We start from the raw sequence: 20,617 nt of genomic DNA on the forward strand, positions 1-20,617 counted from the left end.
TTTAAAGATGGTGCTGCAGTATTAAAATTTTAGATATTGGACACTGAATAACATTTAAGGAAGAGTATTTCTTGGTCTCATTAAACAATTAAAGCTTCATTTTATTTAAACATTTAATTATTTAAAGTAACCAAAGGACTTTTAACAAAGTAAAAAAGTGTGGATTTATGCTCAATTCAAACTAAAAAAAATTAAAGTGAAAAAAGAATTAAAGACATTGGATGTCAGGCAATGAAGAACACAGATACTCAAGGAATGGGAAACAAATGAGATGAACCTTAAGACTGCTTGAATTTACTTCCTTGAATATATCTGGGACATAGTACAGGGAAGGGCAGTTTAGGTGCAGCCAAGTGGACTCCCTGGGTTAAAGAGTTAGAACTGAGAGTATTGACACAGAATGAAGACTGAATTGACCAAGGTGGCTAGGACTCACAGGCAGAATAAAAGAAAACAACTCTCAAGAGACAAAAGAACTAAAAAAAAAAAAAAAAAAAGAAAAAAAGAAAAAAAAAAAAAAAGAACTAAGTTGTGGGGAGGGTTTCCCTGATCAGCTATTCAGTCCCACCCCAGTAGCAGAGATTAATTACCCTTAGACTAAATGATGCTCTGGTCTGCATAACAAACCTTAAAAGCAATACTCAAAAGATCAAATTATTTCCAGGGAACTTAACTGTGACCTATAACAAAGCTCAAGAGTACTTACAGGAATACCAAAATATCTAGCACCAAGAAGCTAATACTCAATGTCAGAGATGACTGGGAATGTATGTTTTCTATTGCTGAATTACCAAGTACCACAATATACTGGCCTAAAACAACACCCATTTATTACCTCACAATTCTGTAGGTCAGAGTCTAGGTAGGCTGTCTGCACTTTCTGCTAGAAATCTCACAAGACTAAAATCATCATGTCTGTCAGGCTGGACTCTTACCTATAAGCTCTGAAGAATCTGCTTCCAAGCTCATTCAGGTTATTGGCAGAATCCAATTTCTAGCAGACATAGGATTGGGGTCCCTATTTCCTTGCTACTTGATGGCCAGGAGTGGTTTTCAAGTTCTAAAGGCCATCTGAATTCCTCACTACATAGCTGGCCCTTTCCATCTTCAAGCCAGCAATGTCACATATAATCTTTTCATGATTCAGATCTTTCTTCCCTATCTGGCACTGGCCAGAGAAAATTCTCTACTTTTAGGAGACTCCTATGATCATAATCAGCCTATCCAGATCATTGCCCTTTACCTCAACCCAAAAGCAACTGATTAGTAACCTTAATCACATAGGCAAAATCCCCTATGCCATATAACATAATATTATCACCAGTGATATCTCATCATATTCACAGAAGAGGGATTCCATGGATCATTCTTAAAATTCTGTCTATCTTGCCTAGCAAGCAGATAAACAGAAAAATATGATCCATACTAAGAAAAAAAAAATCAAATAAAAATCGATCCAAAACTGACATAAATGTTAGCATTAGCAGATAAGCACATTCCTACAATTATATTCCATCTGTTCAAAAAGTTGAATACAGACAGACAAGAAATAAAAAAGATCCAAAACAAAATTTTAGAGATAAAAACTACCATGTTTAAGATTTAAGGAAAAATATACTGGGATGGGATTGGTGGCAGGTTATACATTGCAAAGAAAAGGCTACTGAACTTGAAGCAGTAGAAATTATCAAAAATAAGAGAAAGACTTGAGGGGAAAACAAACAAACCAATGCATATGTAAAATGTGTTTTACTTCAAGTAGCCTAATATATGTGCAGTTAAGTCCCTGATGAAGAGCAGAGACTGGGGACAGAAATATATTTGAAAAAAATAATGGCTGAAATTTTTCTACATTTGATGAAAGTTATAAACCTAGGAAGTATCCAAGAATTTCAATGAAAACCAAGCAAAAGAAAAAGAAGTAACTCACATGAAAGCATAATCTTAATTTCTCTAAACAAATAAAGAGAAAATATTAAAAGCAATCAGAGAAAAAAAGACATGTTACAAAGTTTAGGATGGCAGTGGATTACTCATTAGAAACCATGAAAGCAAGATAGAAAAGTAACAACTTTAAAGTACTGAGAAAATGAACAAGCAAATAAACTGTGAAATTAGAACTCTAGACACACTGATATCTTCCAAACATGAAGACTTTGCAGATGTTAAAATGGGTAAAGAATCCATTATCAGTAGGCTGCCATATGATATAGCCATATCATTCCTAAGTATTTACCCAAGTGAAATATACATTTACACAAAAACTGCACAAGTATGTTATTAGCAGCTATATTTGAAAAACTACAAAATGGAAACAAATCAAATATCTCTCATGGGTGAATGGATAAACTGTGGAATATCCACACCTGAATACTAATAGTAGAGAGGAACCATTGATACACGCAACATAGATGAATAACAAAGTAATTGCTCAGAGTGAAAAAGGCCAGAAATCCCTCTCCCAAAAGAAGACAGTATAAACTGTATGATTCCATTTATATAAAATTCTACAAAATAGAAACTAATAGCAAGTGATAAAAACAGGTCAATGATTGCCTGAGACAGATGTGGGTAGGGAGAGCATGAGAAGAGCAGGAAAGAGGGATTACACAGAGGCACACAAGGACAATTTTAGGATGATGGATACTTTCATTATATTGATTGTTGTGATGGTTTCACAAGTATAAAATTATGACAAAAACCTTCAAGTTATGCACTTCAAATAAAACTGGATGTTGATGATGGTGACAACTATATACATTTCCTAAAAGCCCTAAAACTGTGGGTGAATCCTACAGTATATAAATTATGTCTCAATGAACTTATTAAAGATGGAGCGGGAAGCTCCAATTTAATGTTTGGTTAGGCTATGGAAATCTTCTTTAATTGTGAAGTGTTAAAGCAGATTAAATACAATAGATAGCATTTTAATTTTAGTTCAAAAGAATCAACTTGTGTCTGTGTGTTGTATTTGCTTTTTTATTGTTAAACTGACAAACTTAGCTCATTTCCATTGTACATGCTTAGCTGTAAAAGTCATCCTGGGGAAACTGAAAACATCTGGTCACTACTTCAAACCCTGGTAGCTTATTAAATATTTTAGTAATTTCAATATATTAGGAGATGACAATGCTCAGCACACCTGCTTTCATTTAGGAAAAAGAAATCTAGAGGGATTTAAGCTCATTATTAAGCATCTAGAAGTTCTTTTCATGAGGTGACAAGTTGCAATTGTATATAACCATATTAGAAATAGCTTAAAATTAATTTTTTATTTTTATACCCCACAATATGAAATTTTTAAAACAAGTAATCCAAAAACTAAATGTTTATATTCATAAGCAGTAGCTATGAACTCCATTAGAACATGTAAACGCTTTTTTATTTTTTTAACATTCTGAAAAAAACTATTTTATATCCATTTTACTAATTCAGTACCTGACAATTTTTTTAATTCTGAGGAAATTTTCTTTCATAAAAACTAACAGATGTCTCAAAATGTGGACCAAAAAATTTAATACCTTAGATCAAAATAGCACCAAATTTGCAAATTTCAATTTATAACCATACAACCACAAAAGAAATCAGAGTATAAATGACAAACCACAAATAATAGCATGCAGTGAGAAACTCAGGAGGGTAAATGCTCCTGCTACTTGTCCATGATAATTTTTTTTTTTTAATTCATGAGACACAGAGAGAGAGAGAGAGAGAGAGAGAGAGAGAGAGAGGGAGGGATACAGGCAGAGGGAGAAGCAGGCTCCATGCAGGGAGCCCAACGTGGGACTTGATCCCCGGTCTTCAGGATCAGGCCCTGGGCTGAAGGTGGCGCTAAACCGCTGAGCCACCTGGGCTGCCCTGTCCATGATAATTCTTCATTGTGTCTAATCCTTTAAGCCCAATACTATTTCTCTTCCTAGTTACTCTACATTTAGTTTAAGGTTCACAAGAATTAACTAATTCTAAGTTTCAGTATGAATTTAAAAGGAATTTTTTTAAAAACCAAAATGTCTTAAGAATTGTAAGATACTTCCTTTTACACTGGTGATTTACATCACTTTGAATAAAGTTCAGTAAGGCAATGAAGAACAGAAAAAGAGAGACTCCAACTGGTTAAAGAATTGGGGAGAGGATAATAGATGCAGAGAAAGCATTTGACAAAATACAGCATCCATTCCTGATCAAAACTCTTCAGAGCGTAGGGATAGAGGGAATATTCCTTAACATCTTAAAAGTAATCTATGAAAAGCCCACAGCAAATATCATTCTCAATGGGGAAGCACTGGGAGCCTTTCCCCTAAGATCAGGAACAAGACAGGGATGTCCACTCTCATCACTGCTATTCAACATAGTACTAGAATCCTAGCCTCAGCAATCAGGCAACAAAAAGAAATAAAAGGCATTCAAATTGGCAAAGAATAAGTCAAACTCTCCCTCTTCACCGATGACATGATACTCTACATAGAAAACCCAAAAGACTCCACCCCAAGATTGCTAGAACTCATACAAATATTTGGCAGTGTGGCAGGATACAAAATCAATGCCCAGAAGTCAGTGGCATTTCTATACACTAACAATGAGACTGAAGAAAGAGAAATTAAGGAATCAATCCCATTTACAATTGCACCCAAAAGCATAAGACACCTAGGAATAAACCTAACCAAAGAGGTAAAGGATCTATACCCTAAAAACCTCAGAATACTTCTGAAAGAAATTGAGGGAGACACAAAGAGATGGAAAAATATTCCATGCTCATGGATTGGAAGAATTAATATAGTGAAAATGTCAATGTTACCCAGGGCAATTTACATGTTTAATGCAATCCCTATCAAAGTACCATGGACTTTCTTCAGAGAGTTGGAACAAATTATTTTAAAATTTGTGTGGAATCAGAAAAGACCCCAAATAGCCAGGGGAATTTTTAAAAAAGAAAACCATATCTGGGGGCATCACAATGCCGTATTTCAGGTTGTACTACAAAGCTGTGGTCAAGACAGTGTGGTACTGGCACAAAAACAGACACATAGATCAATGGAACAGAATAAAGAACCCAGAAGTGGACCCTCAACTTTATTGTCAACTAATATTTGACAAAGGAGGAAAGACTATCCATTGGAAGAAAGACAGTCTCTTCAATAAATGGTGCTGGGAATATTGGACATCCACATGCAGAAGAATGAAACTAGACCATTCTCTTACACCATACACAAAGATAAACTCAAAATGGATGAAAGATCTAAATGTGAGACAAGATTCCATCAAAATCCTAGAGAACACAGGTAACACCCTTTTTGAACTTGGCCACAGAAACTTCTTACAAGATTCATCCATGAAGGCAAAAGAAACAAAAGCAAAAATGAACTATTGGGACTTCATCAAGATAAGAAGCTTTTGCAAAGCAAAAGATACCATCAACAAAACTCAAAGACAACCTACAGAATGGGAGAAGATATTTGCAAATGACCTATCAGATAAAGGGCTAATATCCAAGATCTAAGTAGAACTTATTAAACTCAACAGCAAAGAAACAAACAATCCAATCATGAAATGGGCAAAAGACATGAACAGAAATCTCAAAGAGGAAGACATAGACATGGCCAACAAGCACATGAGGAAATGCTCCGCATCACTTGCCATCAGGGAAATACAAATCAAAACCACAATGAGATACCACCTCACACCAGTGAGAATGGGGAAAATTAACAAAGCAGGAAACCACAAATGTTGGAGACGATGTGGAGAAAGGGGAACCCTCCTGCACTGTTGGTAGGAATGTGAACTGGTGCAGCCACTCTGGAAAACTGTGTGGAGGTTCCTCAAAGAGTTAAAAATAGATCTGCCCTACGACCCAGGAATTGCACTGCTGGGGATTTACCCCAAAGATGCAGATGCAATGAAATGCCGGGACACCTGCACCCCGATGTTTATAGCAGCAATGTCCACAATAGCCAAACTGTGGAAGGAGCCTCGGTGTCCATCGAAAGATGAATGGATAAAGAAGATGTGGTTTATGTATACAATGGAATATTACTCAGCCATTAGAAACGACAAATACCCACCGTTTGCTTTGACGTGGTTGGAACTGGAGGGTATTATGCTGAGTGAAATAAGTCAATCGGAGAAGGACAAACATTATATGGTCTCATTCATTTGGGGAATATAAAAAATAGTGAAAGGGAATAAAGGGGAAAGGAGAAAAAATGAGTGGGAAGTATCAGAAAGGGAGACAGAACATGAAAGACTCCTAACTCTGGGAAACGAACTAGGGGTGGTGGAAAGGGAGGTGGGCGGGGGGTTGGGGTGACTGGGTGACGGGCATTGAGGGGGGGCAGTTGACGGAATGAGCACTGGGTGTTATTCTGTATGTTGGCAAATTGAACACCAATAAAAAATAAATTTATTAAAAAAAAAAAAAAGAATTGGGGAGAGGAGCCAACAAGAATAGAAAAGGAAAAAAAATCTCCAGTCATATCAGCTGATTTTCTAAAATGTAGCTTTATTACTCTTCTAGAGATATTGTTTATTTCCAGATATTTGACAACCATATCTTATCAATGAATCATTCAGAAACACTCTATTATTATTAATGCGTTCAGCAATGTGCCATACAATGGTGAAACTTAAGTAATAAGTACAGTTCCTCATCATCAAATAATCTTTACCAAGTATCTTCTGAATCTATAAAGTGTCCTGTGCTAGGGGCTAGGATTACATGTAGATAGATGATAAGGTCTTTGTTCTTCACAGTTCTAATTTTTAAAAATACAGTAAGAAGATGGATAGTAAGGCAGGGATCTTAAACATGGACTGTGCACAAACCAGTTTAATTGTGATAGAAGATTCATGTAGGAATTATAGAAGATGTGACTGGAAAGATAAACACTTTAATAAACATTTAAAACATTTTAAATATAATGGAGGAAATTGACCAAAGGTTCCCAAAGCTTTCTTATTTCACAGCACCCCAGTGTCTCAATTTTTTCACTGGGCTCCTAATCTAAAATATACCTAACAGTTCTATTTCAAAGGATACTGCAACAAACTAGTAACTACTTACAAAAACAATACACATAACTTGAAAGAAAATAATCTTATTTCACTTGCAAAAAACCATGGTTACCTCCTAATGGGATGTTTGTACCTAATGAGCACAGTACAGCTTCTCAAACTCTGGAACTAGATTGGAAACTGCTACCTTCTTTTCTATTCCACATTGATTTTCACATGGTATTTATTATCAGAGCAATGCAAGAAAACCCAGGCATGTTAATAAATGACATCACTGAAAGGAATATAGCTCCACCTCATGCTGTACCTTGAGCTAGTATTTTGGTGACCAGAGGAAGTGAAAATACACTGTTTCCCTCAAAAAGTTAAAATATCCTGTTGTACTTTGTGAATTCATTCTGGCATCCCAGGATAACATTAGATTTAGAAACTCAATTTGGTAACTATAGGTTTAGACTGATTCTAATAGTGGCAACAGCATAGTTTAACCATAAATTTGTCCTTAAAGTTTTAATATAGATGTCCGGCAAAATATAAAACTGATCAATGATACCCAAAGCTACTAAAATGTGTCAGTATACTTTGCAATTCTGAAGAACACTGTCACATCCTCAAAATATCAAATACCATCATTTTTAAGGAAAAGCCTTTGTTGACATTTCCATTGATAATTTAAGGATTTCTAGGGGTGAGAGAAGTCAGTGTAATGAAAATATTTCACATTCAAGTGGACCATAAAAACCTTTGTAGCTGATGGTCAAAGAAAATGGTGCAGTAGCAAAGTCCAAAGGCAGTTTCTCCAGAAATATGGGAAACAAACAAAACCACCACAAAGTAGCAAAAACTGTTAAGTCAAGTGTATGAGACATTTGCAAAACAGTCAAAGGTTTACTGTAGCCAAGCAAATGCTTAATAAAAAAAGCAATGAGTACTCTAAATAGGAGAGCTCTGTGGTATTTTAACTTACCTTTGCCTCATCCTCCCCCTACCCAAATGGCTTGTTGATGGTCATCAACACAGCAGTCTACAGATAAAAATTCATGCTCAAGAAAAGTATGGTTATCTGCTTTGACCTAACTGAGGGCTCCCTTAAAAGGACTAACACAAAGGTATGTTTTTCTGTTTATTTGTATTTTGCCTATCTAGGAGATCTCTAAGGGCAGAGAAATAGCTAAGTGGAGAGCATTTAATAGCAAATGAACCAGACACTGCAGCCTGGGGAAAAAGATATGAATTGGGACAAACAATAAGATATCCCAAAGAGTCTTGGAAGAGAATACAGAGTAAGACGTTTTGAAAAATAAGGACTTTGCAATACTTCCACTGGGAAACTAGAAGGCTAGGAGAAACAGACATTCTCATAAAAGACCTGAGAAAGCCCTAAGCTCTCATATCTGGCTGATCTTCGAGTTCTGTGTGAGCAAAGGCATAGTTGACAATGCCTGACTGACCATTAAGGATATGCCCCAGCACACAAACACGGAGCCCAGCTGCAAAAGCAGGGCAATTTTTTTTCTTTTTGCCTGCATGCATTAAAAGAAATGTCTGACAAAACACTAGTTGACTACTAATTTAATGGAGACTTCTGTGACCATACATGACAGTGAATACAATCCTTACAAAACAGCTTATAAAAGCCCCTAAACAACTATACTCCACATAAACAACAATAAAAAATTCTAGAAGGGGATTATCTTCCAGAGTTACACATTATAATATTCACAATATCCAGTTTTTAATAAAAAATTATGATGTAAGCCAGAAAATAAAGGAACATGGCTGATTGACAAAAAAGACAAAAATTAATAGAAACTGAGGAAGCCAAGTCATTGGATTTTCTAGACAAGGATTTTATATCAAGGACTATATATCAAGTATCTTACATACAAAGACCTACAAAAAAAGCCCCAAAGCAAACAAACAAAAGAAAGAAAAGAGTATTGTATTTTGACAAATAGAGAATATTAAGGAAGATACAGAATTACAAATAAGAATGAAATGAAAAAAAAAAAAGAATGAAATGAAATTCTAGAGTTGAAAAGTGTAATACTGAAATTTTAAAAATTCACTAGAAAAGGTCAGTAGTAGATTTGAGGAAACAGAAAAATCAGCAAACACGAAGATGGGTCAATTAAAAGCACCCAGTCACAGGAACAGAGAGGGAAAAGAAACAAAAGAAAGTGAACACAATTCTATGTTATTGAAGTAGCTGAGTAATGAGGGGGATTGCATGAAGAAATATACTGATAAAAATTACAGCTGACTTTTTATAATAGAAAAATAGAAGCCAGAAGAAAATGAAATCACATTTTAAAGAGCCAAAAGAAAAAAAAATACAAATTTCTATATCCACTAATAATATTCTTAAAACATGAAGTTGAAAAATACAGGAAAAAGGTGAAAGAATGACACTAGCACATCTTCTTTAAAATACATGCTAAATGGAAATTTATAGACTAAAAGGAAATAGAGAAAATCTTAAGTACAAGATGAAGAAAATACTCAAGGATGATGATTTTTAAGGCATATGTAGAACTAAAATATATTACGACAAGAATACAAAAAGGTAGAGTGGAAAGATTTGAAAAAAATTTTTTTTTAAAGATTTTATTTATTTATTCATGAGAATACACAGAGAGGAGAGGGAGAAACAGAGACACAGGCAGAGGGAGAAGCAGGCTCCATGCAGGGAGCCCGATGTGGGACTCGATCCCCGGTCTCCAGGATCACACCCTGGGCTGCAGGTGGCGCTAAACCACTGAGCCACCGGGGCTGCCCTGAAAATATTTCTTCATAAAATTCTTAGACTGATTTAGAGTTAAGAGTACATTGGGATCATAGACTGTAAATAAGTTCAATATGGATATCTGATTCTCTAAAGAAAGCAATAAACACACACACACATACAGGCCTAACTAAAAGACTGTTATGGGAGATGAAATGGAAAAACAGAGGGTTTATTTTATGAACAACTACAAAGGGCAGGAAAGATGCTATTCAAACATCAAGTAAATATATATTAAAAATAATACTAAAAGAAAAAAGAATAAAAATAATACTAAAAGGAAAGTTTATAAAGGGCACATGGAAACTTTTGGGGGTTGTATCAAAAGTTACCAAATTGTACTCATCAAGAGTGGGCAATTTATGTATACAAAGCTGTTTAAAGGGCAGCCCCAGTGGCACAGCAGTTTAGTGCCGCCTGCAGCCCGGGGTGTGATCCTGGAGACCCAGGATCGAGTCCCACATCAGGCTCCTTGCATGGAGCCTGCTTCTCCCTCTGCCTGTGTCTCTGCGCCTCTCTCTCTCTCTGTGTCTCTCATGAATAAATAAATAAAATCTTAAAAAAAAAAAAAAAAAGCACGGGCTTAAGTCACATTAAAAAAAAAAAGCTGTTTAAAAACGGGAAAATATGGCAGGCTAACAACTTCAATCAGATTTTCAGGACAGATAAAAAGAAGAGTCATCTATATAACGAATATAAAATTTTCACTTTAAATAAAAAGAATAGGTTGAAAATGAAAGGATGGAAAAAATCCTAGGAAAACATTTTGCTAGGTTACATTGAGCATGAGAAGAATAATGGCGCTCTACTAACATTAGACAAAGTAAACTGTGTGTCTGAATATTTTCAGAGATAAAATGGAATATTTATAATGATAGTGTAATTGATCAATATGATATAACAACACTAAATGGGTATGCTCCTAATTAAAAACAAAATAAAAAGCAGGAAGTAAAACGATGAAACTAAAGATAGTCTGTAACTGAGTTAACCAATTTGATGCCTGGCTTGATAACTTTAAAGACCCTTATGAGAAGCTTCTTTTTGAGCTCTACTAATGCTAGGCTCTTGGGAGAAATCCTGACAGTTCAAACCAGAGAGGCATGGTTCATGTTGGTGGATAGGGCTCATAGGAGCTTGCTGGTAGGAAGACTCTGACTTTTGATGCTTGACTTACTCTTGTAATTTCAGATACCCATGGAAGCTGTGTTTGCATTTACCTGTGTCTCTGGGCCCCTAAAATGTCTGTATATCAATTAACATTTGTTCTTTTTTTTTTTAAAAAAAGATTTTATCTATTTATTCATGAGAGACACACAGAGAGAGAGAGAGAGAGAGAGAGAGAGAGAGAGAGAGAGAGGCAGAGACATAGGCAGAGGAGAAGCAGGCTCCATGCAGGGAACCCGATGTGGGACTCAATCCCGGGACTCCAAGACCATGCCCTGGGCCAAAGGCAGGTGCCAAACCGCTGAGCCACCCAGGGATCCCCCTAAACATTTGTTCTTAAAAAAAAAAAGTGAACAGAGACAAAGTGACCTCTGGGATACCATGAAGAATATATATACACATGCTATGGGAATTTCAGAATGAGAGAAGAGAGATAAAGTGGCAGAAAAAAATATGTAAAGAAATAATGTCTAAAAATGTCCCAAATATGATGAAAGACATAAATCTACACATTAAGAAGTCAAAGATTCAAAGTAGAGTAAACTTAAGAGATTACTATTTGAGATATACTATAACGAAAATGTGAAAAAAAAAAAAACAAAAAAACAAAGACAGAAATCTTACAAAACTGCAAGGGAGAGGCAAATCACCACTTCCAAGGGATTCTTAAAAAAAAAATAAAAGCTGATTTTTCATCATAAAGTACAAAGGCCAGGACAGACTGGGAATAACAGTTGTAAACTAATAAAAGAAAAAAACTTGTCAACTAAGAATTCCACATATGGCAAAACTAACCTTCAAAAATAAAGGAGAAAATAAAAAAATTCCCAGGGAAACAAAAGTTAAGGGAGTTTGTCACTAGGATATCTGCCTAGAAGAAGTGCTAATGTAAGTCATTCAGATTGAAATTAAAAGACACTAGACAGTAACTTGAAATTGGAGAAAAAAAAATAACACAGGTAAACATAAAAGCCAATATTACTGTATTTTTGGTTTATAACTCTTTGTGCCTTAAAAGACAGATGCATAAAATAGTTATAATGTAAGCTAATGGGCAACACAGTGTATAAACATGTAACCTGTGATACAACATCATAAAAACAGGGAGAAACAGCTATATAGGAGGGGAGTTTTGCAGGTTATTGAAGTTAAAGTGGAAAAGACTTATAAATTCAGGCTATTAATCACTACAGTAACCACTAAGAATAGAACTAGAAAAGGAAACAAGGGAATCAAATTGTAAATTAGAAAAATTCAAACACAAAAGAAAGCATTATCAGAAGAATTCTGAAAAAAAGGATTAAGACCTGTAGAAAACAAATAACAAAATGGCAGAAGTAAGGCTTTTTGTGTATGTTAAAGAATTTGGCTGGTTTTTGTTATTGGCTCCTGGGAGTGAGCCTCTAAACCCTTGTCATTTCCCCAGTGATAGCAGTGTCTTTGTTATTTACGGTGGGTTCCTCAGGTATCAGATTGAGTTAATACTAACAAAGTGATTCATGGTGGGCCCCTAGACAGTTTCTGGATGGGGGCTGGCTATGTCAGAAAGACAACCATATGATTAGAGGGTTGGTGCCAATATTAGCTTGACCTCCTGACCTTCAGAGAGGGGTGGGGGACTAGAGTTGATTTCAAACAAATGGTTGAATGATTCAACCAATCACTTCCACATAATGAAGCCACAATAAAAACTGTGGATAATCACAGCTGAAGTGAGATTTTTAGTTGGTAACAGAAACTGATATGCTAAGAGAGCGATACATGCTGAGGACCAGGAAGCTTCACATTTGGGACCCCCCCAGATCTCTCCTTATGTGTCTTTTCTAATTTGTGTTTATAATAAATAATAAAACTGTAATTGTAAAAACAAAAAACAAAACTGTAATTGTAAGCAGAGCTTTCTTGAGTTCCATGAATGAGTTCTATAAACTACTGAGCCTGAGGTGGTAGTGGAACCCCTGAATTTGTAGCCAATTTGTCAGAAGTGTGGATCATTAGGGAAACTCCAAGTTTACAACTTGTGTCAGAAAGAAGGGCAGTCTGTGGGGACTGTGCCATTAACACGTGAAATTTGACCCAATTCTAGGGAGTCAGCATCAGAACTGCACTGCCACATAGGTAATTACCTTAAAATATATATGCATTACACTGTTTAAGTAAAAGGAACTGATTTTAAAAAAAACATTACAGGCTGTCTAAAAGGATTCATTTTAGAATGTCTTTAGATCCAAATCTGTGTCTTAAGATCCAAAGACATCAATTAAAAGTGAAAGGATGGAGAAAGACATTCAGTGCAAATAATAACAAGGAAAAGAAAGCTGGGGTGGCTATACTAATATCAGACAAAATAGACTTTCAATCCAAAACTGTTACAGAAGACAAAGAAGGACATTACATTTTGATGAATGAGTCAATCCATCAAGAAGATATAAAAAACTTACAAACATGTGCATTTAACAACAGAGCCCAAAAATATATGGAGCAAACATTTACATAATTAAAAGGAGAAATAGGCACATAAATAATTGGAGATTTCACTACCCCACTTTCAATAACAGACCTACTAGAATGGCATAATAAAAAAAAAAAAAAAGGAAAATAACAAATGTTGGTAAGTATATGCGCTCTTGGGAATATAAAATGATAATGCAGCCACTGTGGCAAACAGTTTGACCATTCCTCAAAAATATAAACACAGAATTACCACATGACCTCCTAATTATACTCCTAGGTATATACTCCAAATAAATGAAAATAGATGTTCAAACAAAAACATAAATGTTTATAACAACATGATCCGCAAGTCAAAAAGGTGGAAACAACCCAAATACCATCCATTGGTAAATGGATAAAGAAAACTTAGTAGATATCTACATACAATGGAATATTATTTACCATAAAAAGAAATGAAATACTGATATATACTACAAGAACAAACCTTGAGAAAAGTACACTAAGTGAAAGAAGCCACAGAAGGCCACAAATTATACAATTCTATTTATAGGAAATATCTAAAACAGACAAATATACACAGACAGAAAATTAATAGTGGTTACCAGAGACTGGGAGAATGGGGAATAGTAACTACTCAATGGAAAAGGGGTTTCCTTTTAGGATGATGAAAATGTTTTGGAACTACATAGTGGTGATGTTTATACAACACTGTAAATAAATACATACATACATACATACTTCTGAATTATGTATTTTAAAATGGTTAAGATAATAAATTTTGTTATGTGTATCTTATCACAATATTTTAAAAATCTGTGCATACTTTCTTATTCATTTATTAAAACAGGACCAGATGTACACAAAAAAGAGATGCACCAAAAATAATTAGGAGATGTATGCAACTTACCTGTTAGGGCTGCTGGTTTGGATAGTGTGCTATACTGGTTTTGTGTCGAAATCATACTTTGACGTGGACTTAGTGTTGGTGATGCAACAAGTGAAAGCTCCTCAATAATAATACTGCTTTTGGGATGATTCTTGGGAAGTTCATTTAACCTTTGCTCTAATGAATACTTTAAAAGGTCCAACTTCTGACTTGATTCATTAAATCTTGCTTGGGCCTTGAATAGGGAAAAGACAATTGTCATTTAAAATAATTACATTCTTTGAATAATGTATTTATTAAGTTAAAATATTTAAAATTACTTCTGAAAGTGCTTTCCTGTCTGTTACTTTTCCTGAGCCAAGTAATTTCATTACATTCTTTGCACCTTCTGCTACTGCAAACTCTATCCTAAAATGATGCCTTAATTCTTCCATCCGAAGTTCAAGAGGACTTATGACAGGTTTTGCTAGAGGGGGGGAAAAAAAAAAAGCAATTGAACCATTTATTTGGTATTCTCATGTGTAGTGATTAGTGATTAAAACTCATGAAAAGGAAATGATTTCTTACAACTTAAGAGAAAGTTCATTATTAAGAAGTCAATAAACATTGAAGTAATACTTAGACACAATGTTGAAATAAAAAGCCTTCCATTTCAGCCATCAAAACTCAAGACAAAACCATGATACCTCCACCTCTTTAATTTTGAACCAGTGCTTCTTTCCTACATAAAATTTACATGCCCAGAATAATAAGAATGACAATTTATCTCTATTCCATCACCATTATCAAAAGCCAATTCATTGGTCTGGACTGCCTGAAGAATCTGCATTCGTATCACTTCTATTTTTGTCTTGCTGTCCTGGAGCAGTTGCTGAGCTGTGCCATGGAGTTTCCGATCCTATTAAAATAAGTTTGAAATGGTAAGCAGATGAAAAGAAAAAAAATAAAACATTTTCAATAGCTTCTAAATAAGGTCAAATGATTGGCAGCAAGTGAAAAATAGAGTTAGTAGAACACTAAGTAAGTACATTTATTTTAAAAAGCCACCAAACTGATAGGGCTATAAATGAGAAAAACAACTCAGTAAGACAATTTGAGAAAAAGCAAGTGGGTCTTATTACTATTTTTAAAAACTCCAAATTCACATTTATAATTTTCTCTTTTTCGCTTTACACAAAATATGAAGAATTTTCCTGTACCACGGTCAATAATCTCATACTCAGAAGCATTGTATGTAACAGATAGATGCCTCAGTGACTAAGCCTAAACATTTTGAAAATCTCTTCCTCTTCTATAAAATTACAGTTAAAAAAAATTACAGTTAAATTCTCATAGTTTCACATATGTAGGCAAATTTTTAAAATAACTAATCATAGCTGGTATCTGTGTTCCCTTAAATCTGATAAAGGAAACAAGAAACAGCATTTGTCAACATTAGTGACATAATGAGAAAAGTCTCTCTTGAAATTCTTGAATGTCAAAAAATAAGACCTTCTCAATAAAGCAAGGGAGGAAATTATGGTGAATAAACTTGTTATTTTTTAAAACTTCAAGAAAGGTGAATTACATGAAATAACATTACTACCATATCTCAGTTTAGTTCCAGTAACAATGAACATTACTGATGGAGAGGCATGAAAACTTACCATTTTTGGAATTCTAGTCAGCTAAATAACGATCCACCCAAAGATGTCCAAGATGGCAAAGGGAAACTAAGACAGCAGATGGAATTAAGGTTGTTAACCACCCAACCTTAAAATACACAGATAATTTCCTGGATTATCCAGGTGGGCCCAAAGTAATCACAAGCCTCCTTAAACGTGGAAGAGAAAGGCAGAAGAGGAGGGCAGAGCAATATGAGAAGAACTGGACCCACCGTTGTTGGCTTCAAAGACCGAGAAGAAAAGAGCCATAAGCTAAGAAATGTTGGCAGCCTTTACGTGCTAGTAAGATCAAGGAAACAAATTCTCCACTACATCCCTCAGAAGGGAATGCAGCCCTGCCAATGCCTGACTTTAGCCTCAGTGAGATCCATGAGACTTCTCAATTACAAAATTGTAAAATAATAAAGTTATGTTGCTCTAAGCCATGAAATTTATGATAATTTCTTGAAGCAGCCATAGAAAACTAATACAGCAATTTTTTTATGCAATAAAAAAATTTTGTATGCAATAAATAACAAGTTAATACCATCTCTTGCTTAGTTATATTAGTTGTCAAAGTCTAGTAGGCTTCAATCCACAAAAAAAAACAAATGATAAACAAAACTATGCATCAAGTTAGGAAGCACTTATTCACGAAAAAGGCCAATTTTTGCTTATTATTTAAGCACCTCTACTTTTATCACTAAGGTAATCAGTACTGATTTGGAAATAAAATAGGATATAATCAACCTATACTCTCTGAAGAGTTCAAGACTAGAAGCTAAGAAACAAGCATCAGATGTGCAGATCATTTCAATAAAAACACACAGTATATTATGGCACTGTATAAATGAAGAAGATGACACAGTATAAATGAATGAAGATGTGAGGGAAGAAAGACAATACTGCCATTATATAAGGAAAAGAAAAGTGAGCTGATATGTTTTATGATAAATACCAAATTAGGTTGGCTAAAATACAGTGGAAAAAAAAGGAGTTTGCATATTTATGATTTTTTCTTCCATTTCTTTCCTGCTCTGAAGGCCAGTCAATTCAATAAAGATCTTCTAGTCAGATTTCATTCTTTATTAAATATTCAGATTTTACACTGAAGGAGTTGGGCCATATAGTTTACTATAAGTCTCTTAAATATCAATTTACACCATGAAGTAAACACATATACTGTATTTGTTAATTATGGTTTACCATTAAAAATACTTGCTTGAGTCTGGTGTTTGGCTATGACTAATTATATATGCTTTTGAGAATATACCTATTCACCTTCCAAATTTAAAATGAAAATATTTTTCTCTTACTTTAATCCCTCCTTTCCAGTATTAGGTACATCAGACAAACTGAAGATTTGAAAGTTTTTCTGTTTCTTTGAAATCTCATCAGAGTAAGAGAAAAACTTTTAGTATTCCAAAGCTCCTAATTTAATGAGGCAAATATGTTTCACAATCAGATAGACTGGGGTCCAAATCTTACTGTCTTTTTAAACTAGGGTTAGTTATCTAACCTTCTGCAAGATTTGGGTTTCTTGCAGAAATTATGTAATGGGGAAACCCCTCTAAAACATGGAGCTTTTGTAAGCATTAGATAAAACTGAAATTCTATTGTTTAGCACATAATTGGCATTAAAATGTTCTCTTTCAGATTAATAAAGATGATTATCTTATTTCAATGAAGTCCTAATATAAATGTATAAATATCAAGCAAACTATATAATACCATGCTTTTCAATTAAGCCACTCCTTTTACAGTTTTACCACCATGTGAGAAGACAGTAGTTCTGTCATTTACTTCTTTGGAAATGCTTTCTTAACTATTTCAGTTCAACATGCAAAGAAGAGCATTAGTTCATTTTAAAAGTAATCAACTTTTTCCAAACTTCTGAGAGATCTGCACAGATGTCAAAGTATGATGAAGGCTTTTTTAAATGTGACACTGGACATTACCAATCACAGGTGATTTACAGTTACTACTTGTCAGTCTTATGCTTTCCAACATTCAATAAATTTTTACGGTCAGTTTTATGCTTCTATGAATTCAATGGATTTTTTACTGAGCACCTAATACATTCAAAGCAAAAGACAAAGTATATGAATTGGTTTATGAATTACAGAAATATTTGCTTTTATGTTAAGGCTTTGGAAAGATTTTTATGTATAATAGGTTGAATCATGAAAATGCCAATACCTGAACAATTTTGAACTACAAAGATAGCAATTTCATATAGTTTTATTGGTAATTAGCATTCTACAATGCCTGATAGTTGTATTTTGAATGTACAACATTTTTAAATTATAAGTTAAAACATTTATAATATATTCCAATTATATAATATTTTGTTTTATAAAAAGTAATTGTTATTATTTTCTAAATCATAGTGGGACCATTCTAACAAATAAACTACATCACACATGGATTTCTGAAATAAATAAGCCAATCATTATCTTCATTTTTCCATCACATATTTATGGCTTACTTTGCATGTATTTAATGTGGCTACATCCAGTGAAAATACAAAGATCAGTCAGGATTTACCTTTTAAAAGCTATAATTTGGTTGAACAGACACAAATAATTATTGTATGTATCAGAATGTTTAAAGCACCCAGGAAAATTCAAAGGAAGATGGGATGGATAAATTTTAGCTAAGGGAAACCAGAAAGGTTTTTGGGCTATTAATACAGATGAGGAGAGTGAGACTGGGATAGATGGTCAGATATTTCCAATTGAAGAAAAGGTCTGAAAAGACTTGGATGCATTTAAAGAGGTTAACAAGAACCCCATATTTTAATAAATACCTTGAGTTTGTCATCTTAATACATCAATGGAAAACATCTCTTTGACAGGTCTTTTTTTTAAGATATTTATTTATTCATTTATTCATTAATTCATTCATGAGAGATAGAGAGAGGGGCAGAGGCATAGAGGGAGAAGCAGACTCCCTGAGGGGAGCCTGATGCAGGACTCAATCCCAGGACCCTGGGATCATGACCAGAGTCAAAGGCTCAACCACTGAGCTATCCAGGTGCCCCTCTTTGAAATGTCTTATCAAGCCCTCAGATTATTCTGAATACCCATGGTGCTACTTAGAGCCATAAAATTTACATTCTAATATTGATAAAGATGATAAAGAAATTGTGGAAATTATAATTTCAGGTATTAGTAATGCAATGAAAGAGATAAGGAGAGATGGGGCTGCTATTTTATACAGGGTAGCAGTAAAGAGCTTGCTGGAGTGTTAGCACCTAGCAGAAACTGTAATGAAGTGAGAGAAAAAGCCCCATGAAAGTAGTTGAAAGAAAAGACATCTAGGCAGAGACACAGTAAATACAAAGCCTCTGAGGTAAGAGTGTGCTTGATATGTTCAAGAGATAGCAAAGAAGATGATATCGCTAGAGTATAATGAGAGAGAATGAAAGCGTTTTTTAAAGGATAAAATCAGAAAGTAGCCAGAGTAAATCATGTATGAACTTGCAGAGCCACAATAAGGACTCTGAATTCTGTTCTAAGCATGCCAGAAAGCCAACTGAAGGTTCTGAAACAAGAGTGTGAAAATATGACTTGGCTTTTAGAAGGACACCTCCTCTGGCTATCATGTGTGCTGGGGTAGTAGTTTTGTCATAGAGAATTCAATAACCAGAGTCCTGAAGATGATTTTTACCACCAAACTGAACTCATAATCCCTGTCCCTAAATTTGCTCCCCATTGGAAATTACCTATCCTTGTGAAGGGCACCAGCATTGACCAATCTGCCTACATACTTGATCTAAGAATCATCTTTGACTCTGCCTTCTCTCTCATAACCAGACACCACATAATTATTCTACCTAAATAGCTTGACTCTGTCTTCTTTGCTTTCACTGCTATTACAAGGGGAATGAACTCCTACTTAAACTTGCTACCTAAATACTTGACCCTTCTCTAATTAATTCTTCAAGTCTGAGAAAGATGAATGTGAACTTTCTAAATTTCAAATATGATTATGTATTTACTCTGCTAAAAAGTCTTTTGGTAGCTCCATGTATCTTATAAGATAGAATCTTAACTGCTTAATTTTGTCCAAAGTACTTTATAATCTGGTTTGTCTTTCAATTATGCTACACCTCTCACTTTAAGTCACTCACTTAAAGCTTTACTGGTGGAGAATGGGGGGCAGGGGGAGAGTCTTGTTGGAATAATCTGGAAGCCTTTCCCAAAATAAATGTGCTTTCTTCTGGAGATTGAGATTCATTTACCCCTGAGGGCACAGCCTTCCACTGAAGATGCCTGCGACTGTTAAAAGTCTATCTACCTACCTCAGATACGTTGGGTAAGAAAGAAGTTCAGAGTTCCTGTTATAGCCATACAGAAACACTTCCATTTCTAAGACTAAGCCATGCTCTTCAATAGTTCATTACTCTGTATCACTGGGTTTACCCATATCATCTTCCCTAGAAAGTAATTACCTTTTAAATTCCAAACCATCCTTCAAATCTCATATTAAGACTTTAATAATTTCTAATGGCAGTTAAGTGATTCTTATTCACTGATTCTAAAGTAACATAAACATACCACTATTATATAATGTAATTATTTACATGTACCTTTTTTGGATAGTGAAGTTTTTGAAAGCAGGGTAATTATCTGTTAAGTACCTACTTTGTTATAAGGCATTAATTTTATT

The 20,617-nt window shown here is 34.6% G+C and overlaps 1 protein-coding gene across 1 annotated transcript in view; it reads right to left on the reverse strand.

Moving 5' to 3' along the window:
• Positions 1–20,617, reverse strand: part of PKN2 (protein kinase N2) — a 133,133-nt gene that overhangs the window by 43,141 nt on the left and 69,375 nt on the right. Inside the window, exons 4-6 of the mRNA XM_041747347.1 lie at positions 15,081–15,198; positions 14,621–14,766; positions 14,322–14,535 (exon numbers count right to left, since the gene is read on the reverse strand). Coding sequence (XP_041603281.1) covers positions 14,322–14,535; positions 14,621–14,766; positions 15,081–15,198 — 478 coding nt within the window. The remainder of the gene's footprint in view (positions 1–14,321; positions 14,536–14,620; positions 14,767–15,080; positions 15,199–20,617) is intronic.

This window comes from Vulpes lagopus, chromosome 3 (assembly GCF_018345385.1).
Source record: "Vulpes lagopus strain Blue_001 chromosome 3, ASM1834538v1, whole genome shotgun sequence".
Taxonomy (NCBI): Eukaryota; Metazoa; Chordata; class Mammalia; order Carnivora; family Canidae; genus Vulpes; species Vulpes lagopus.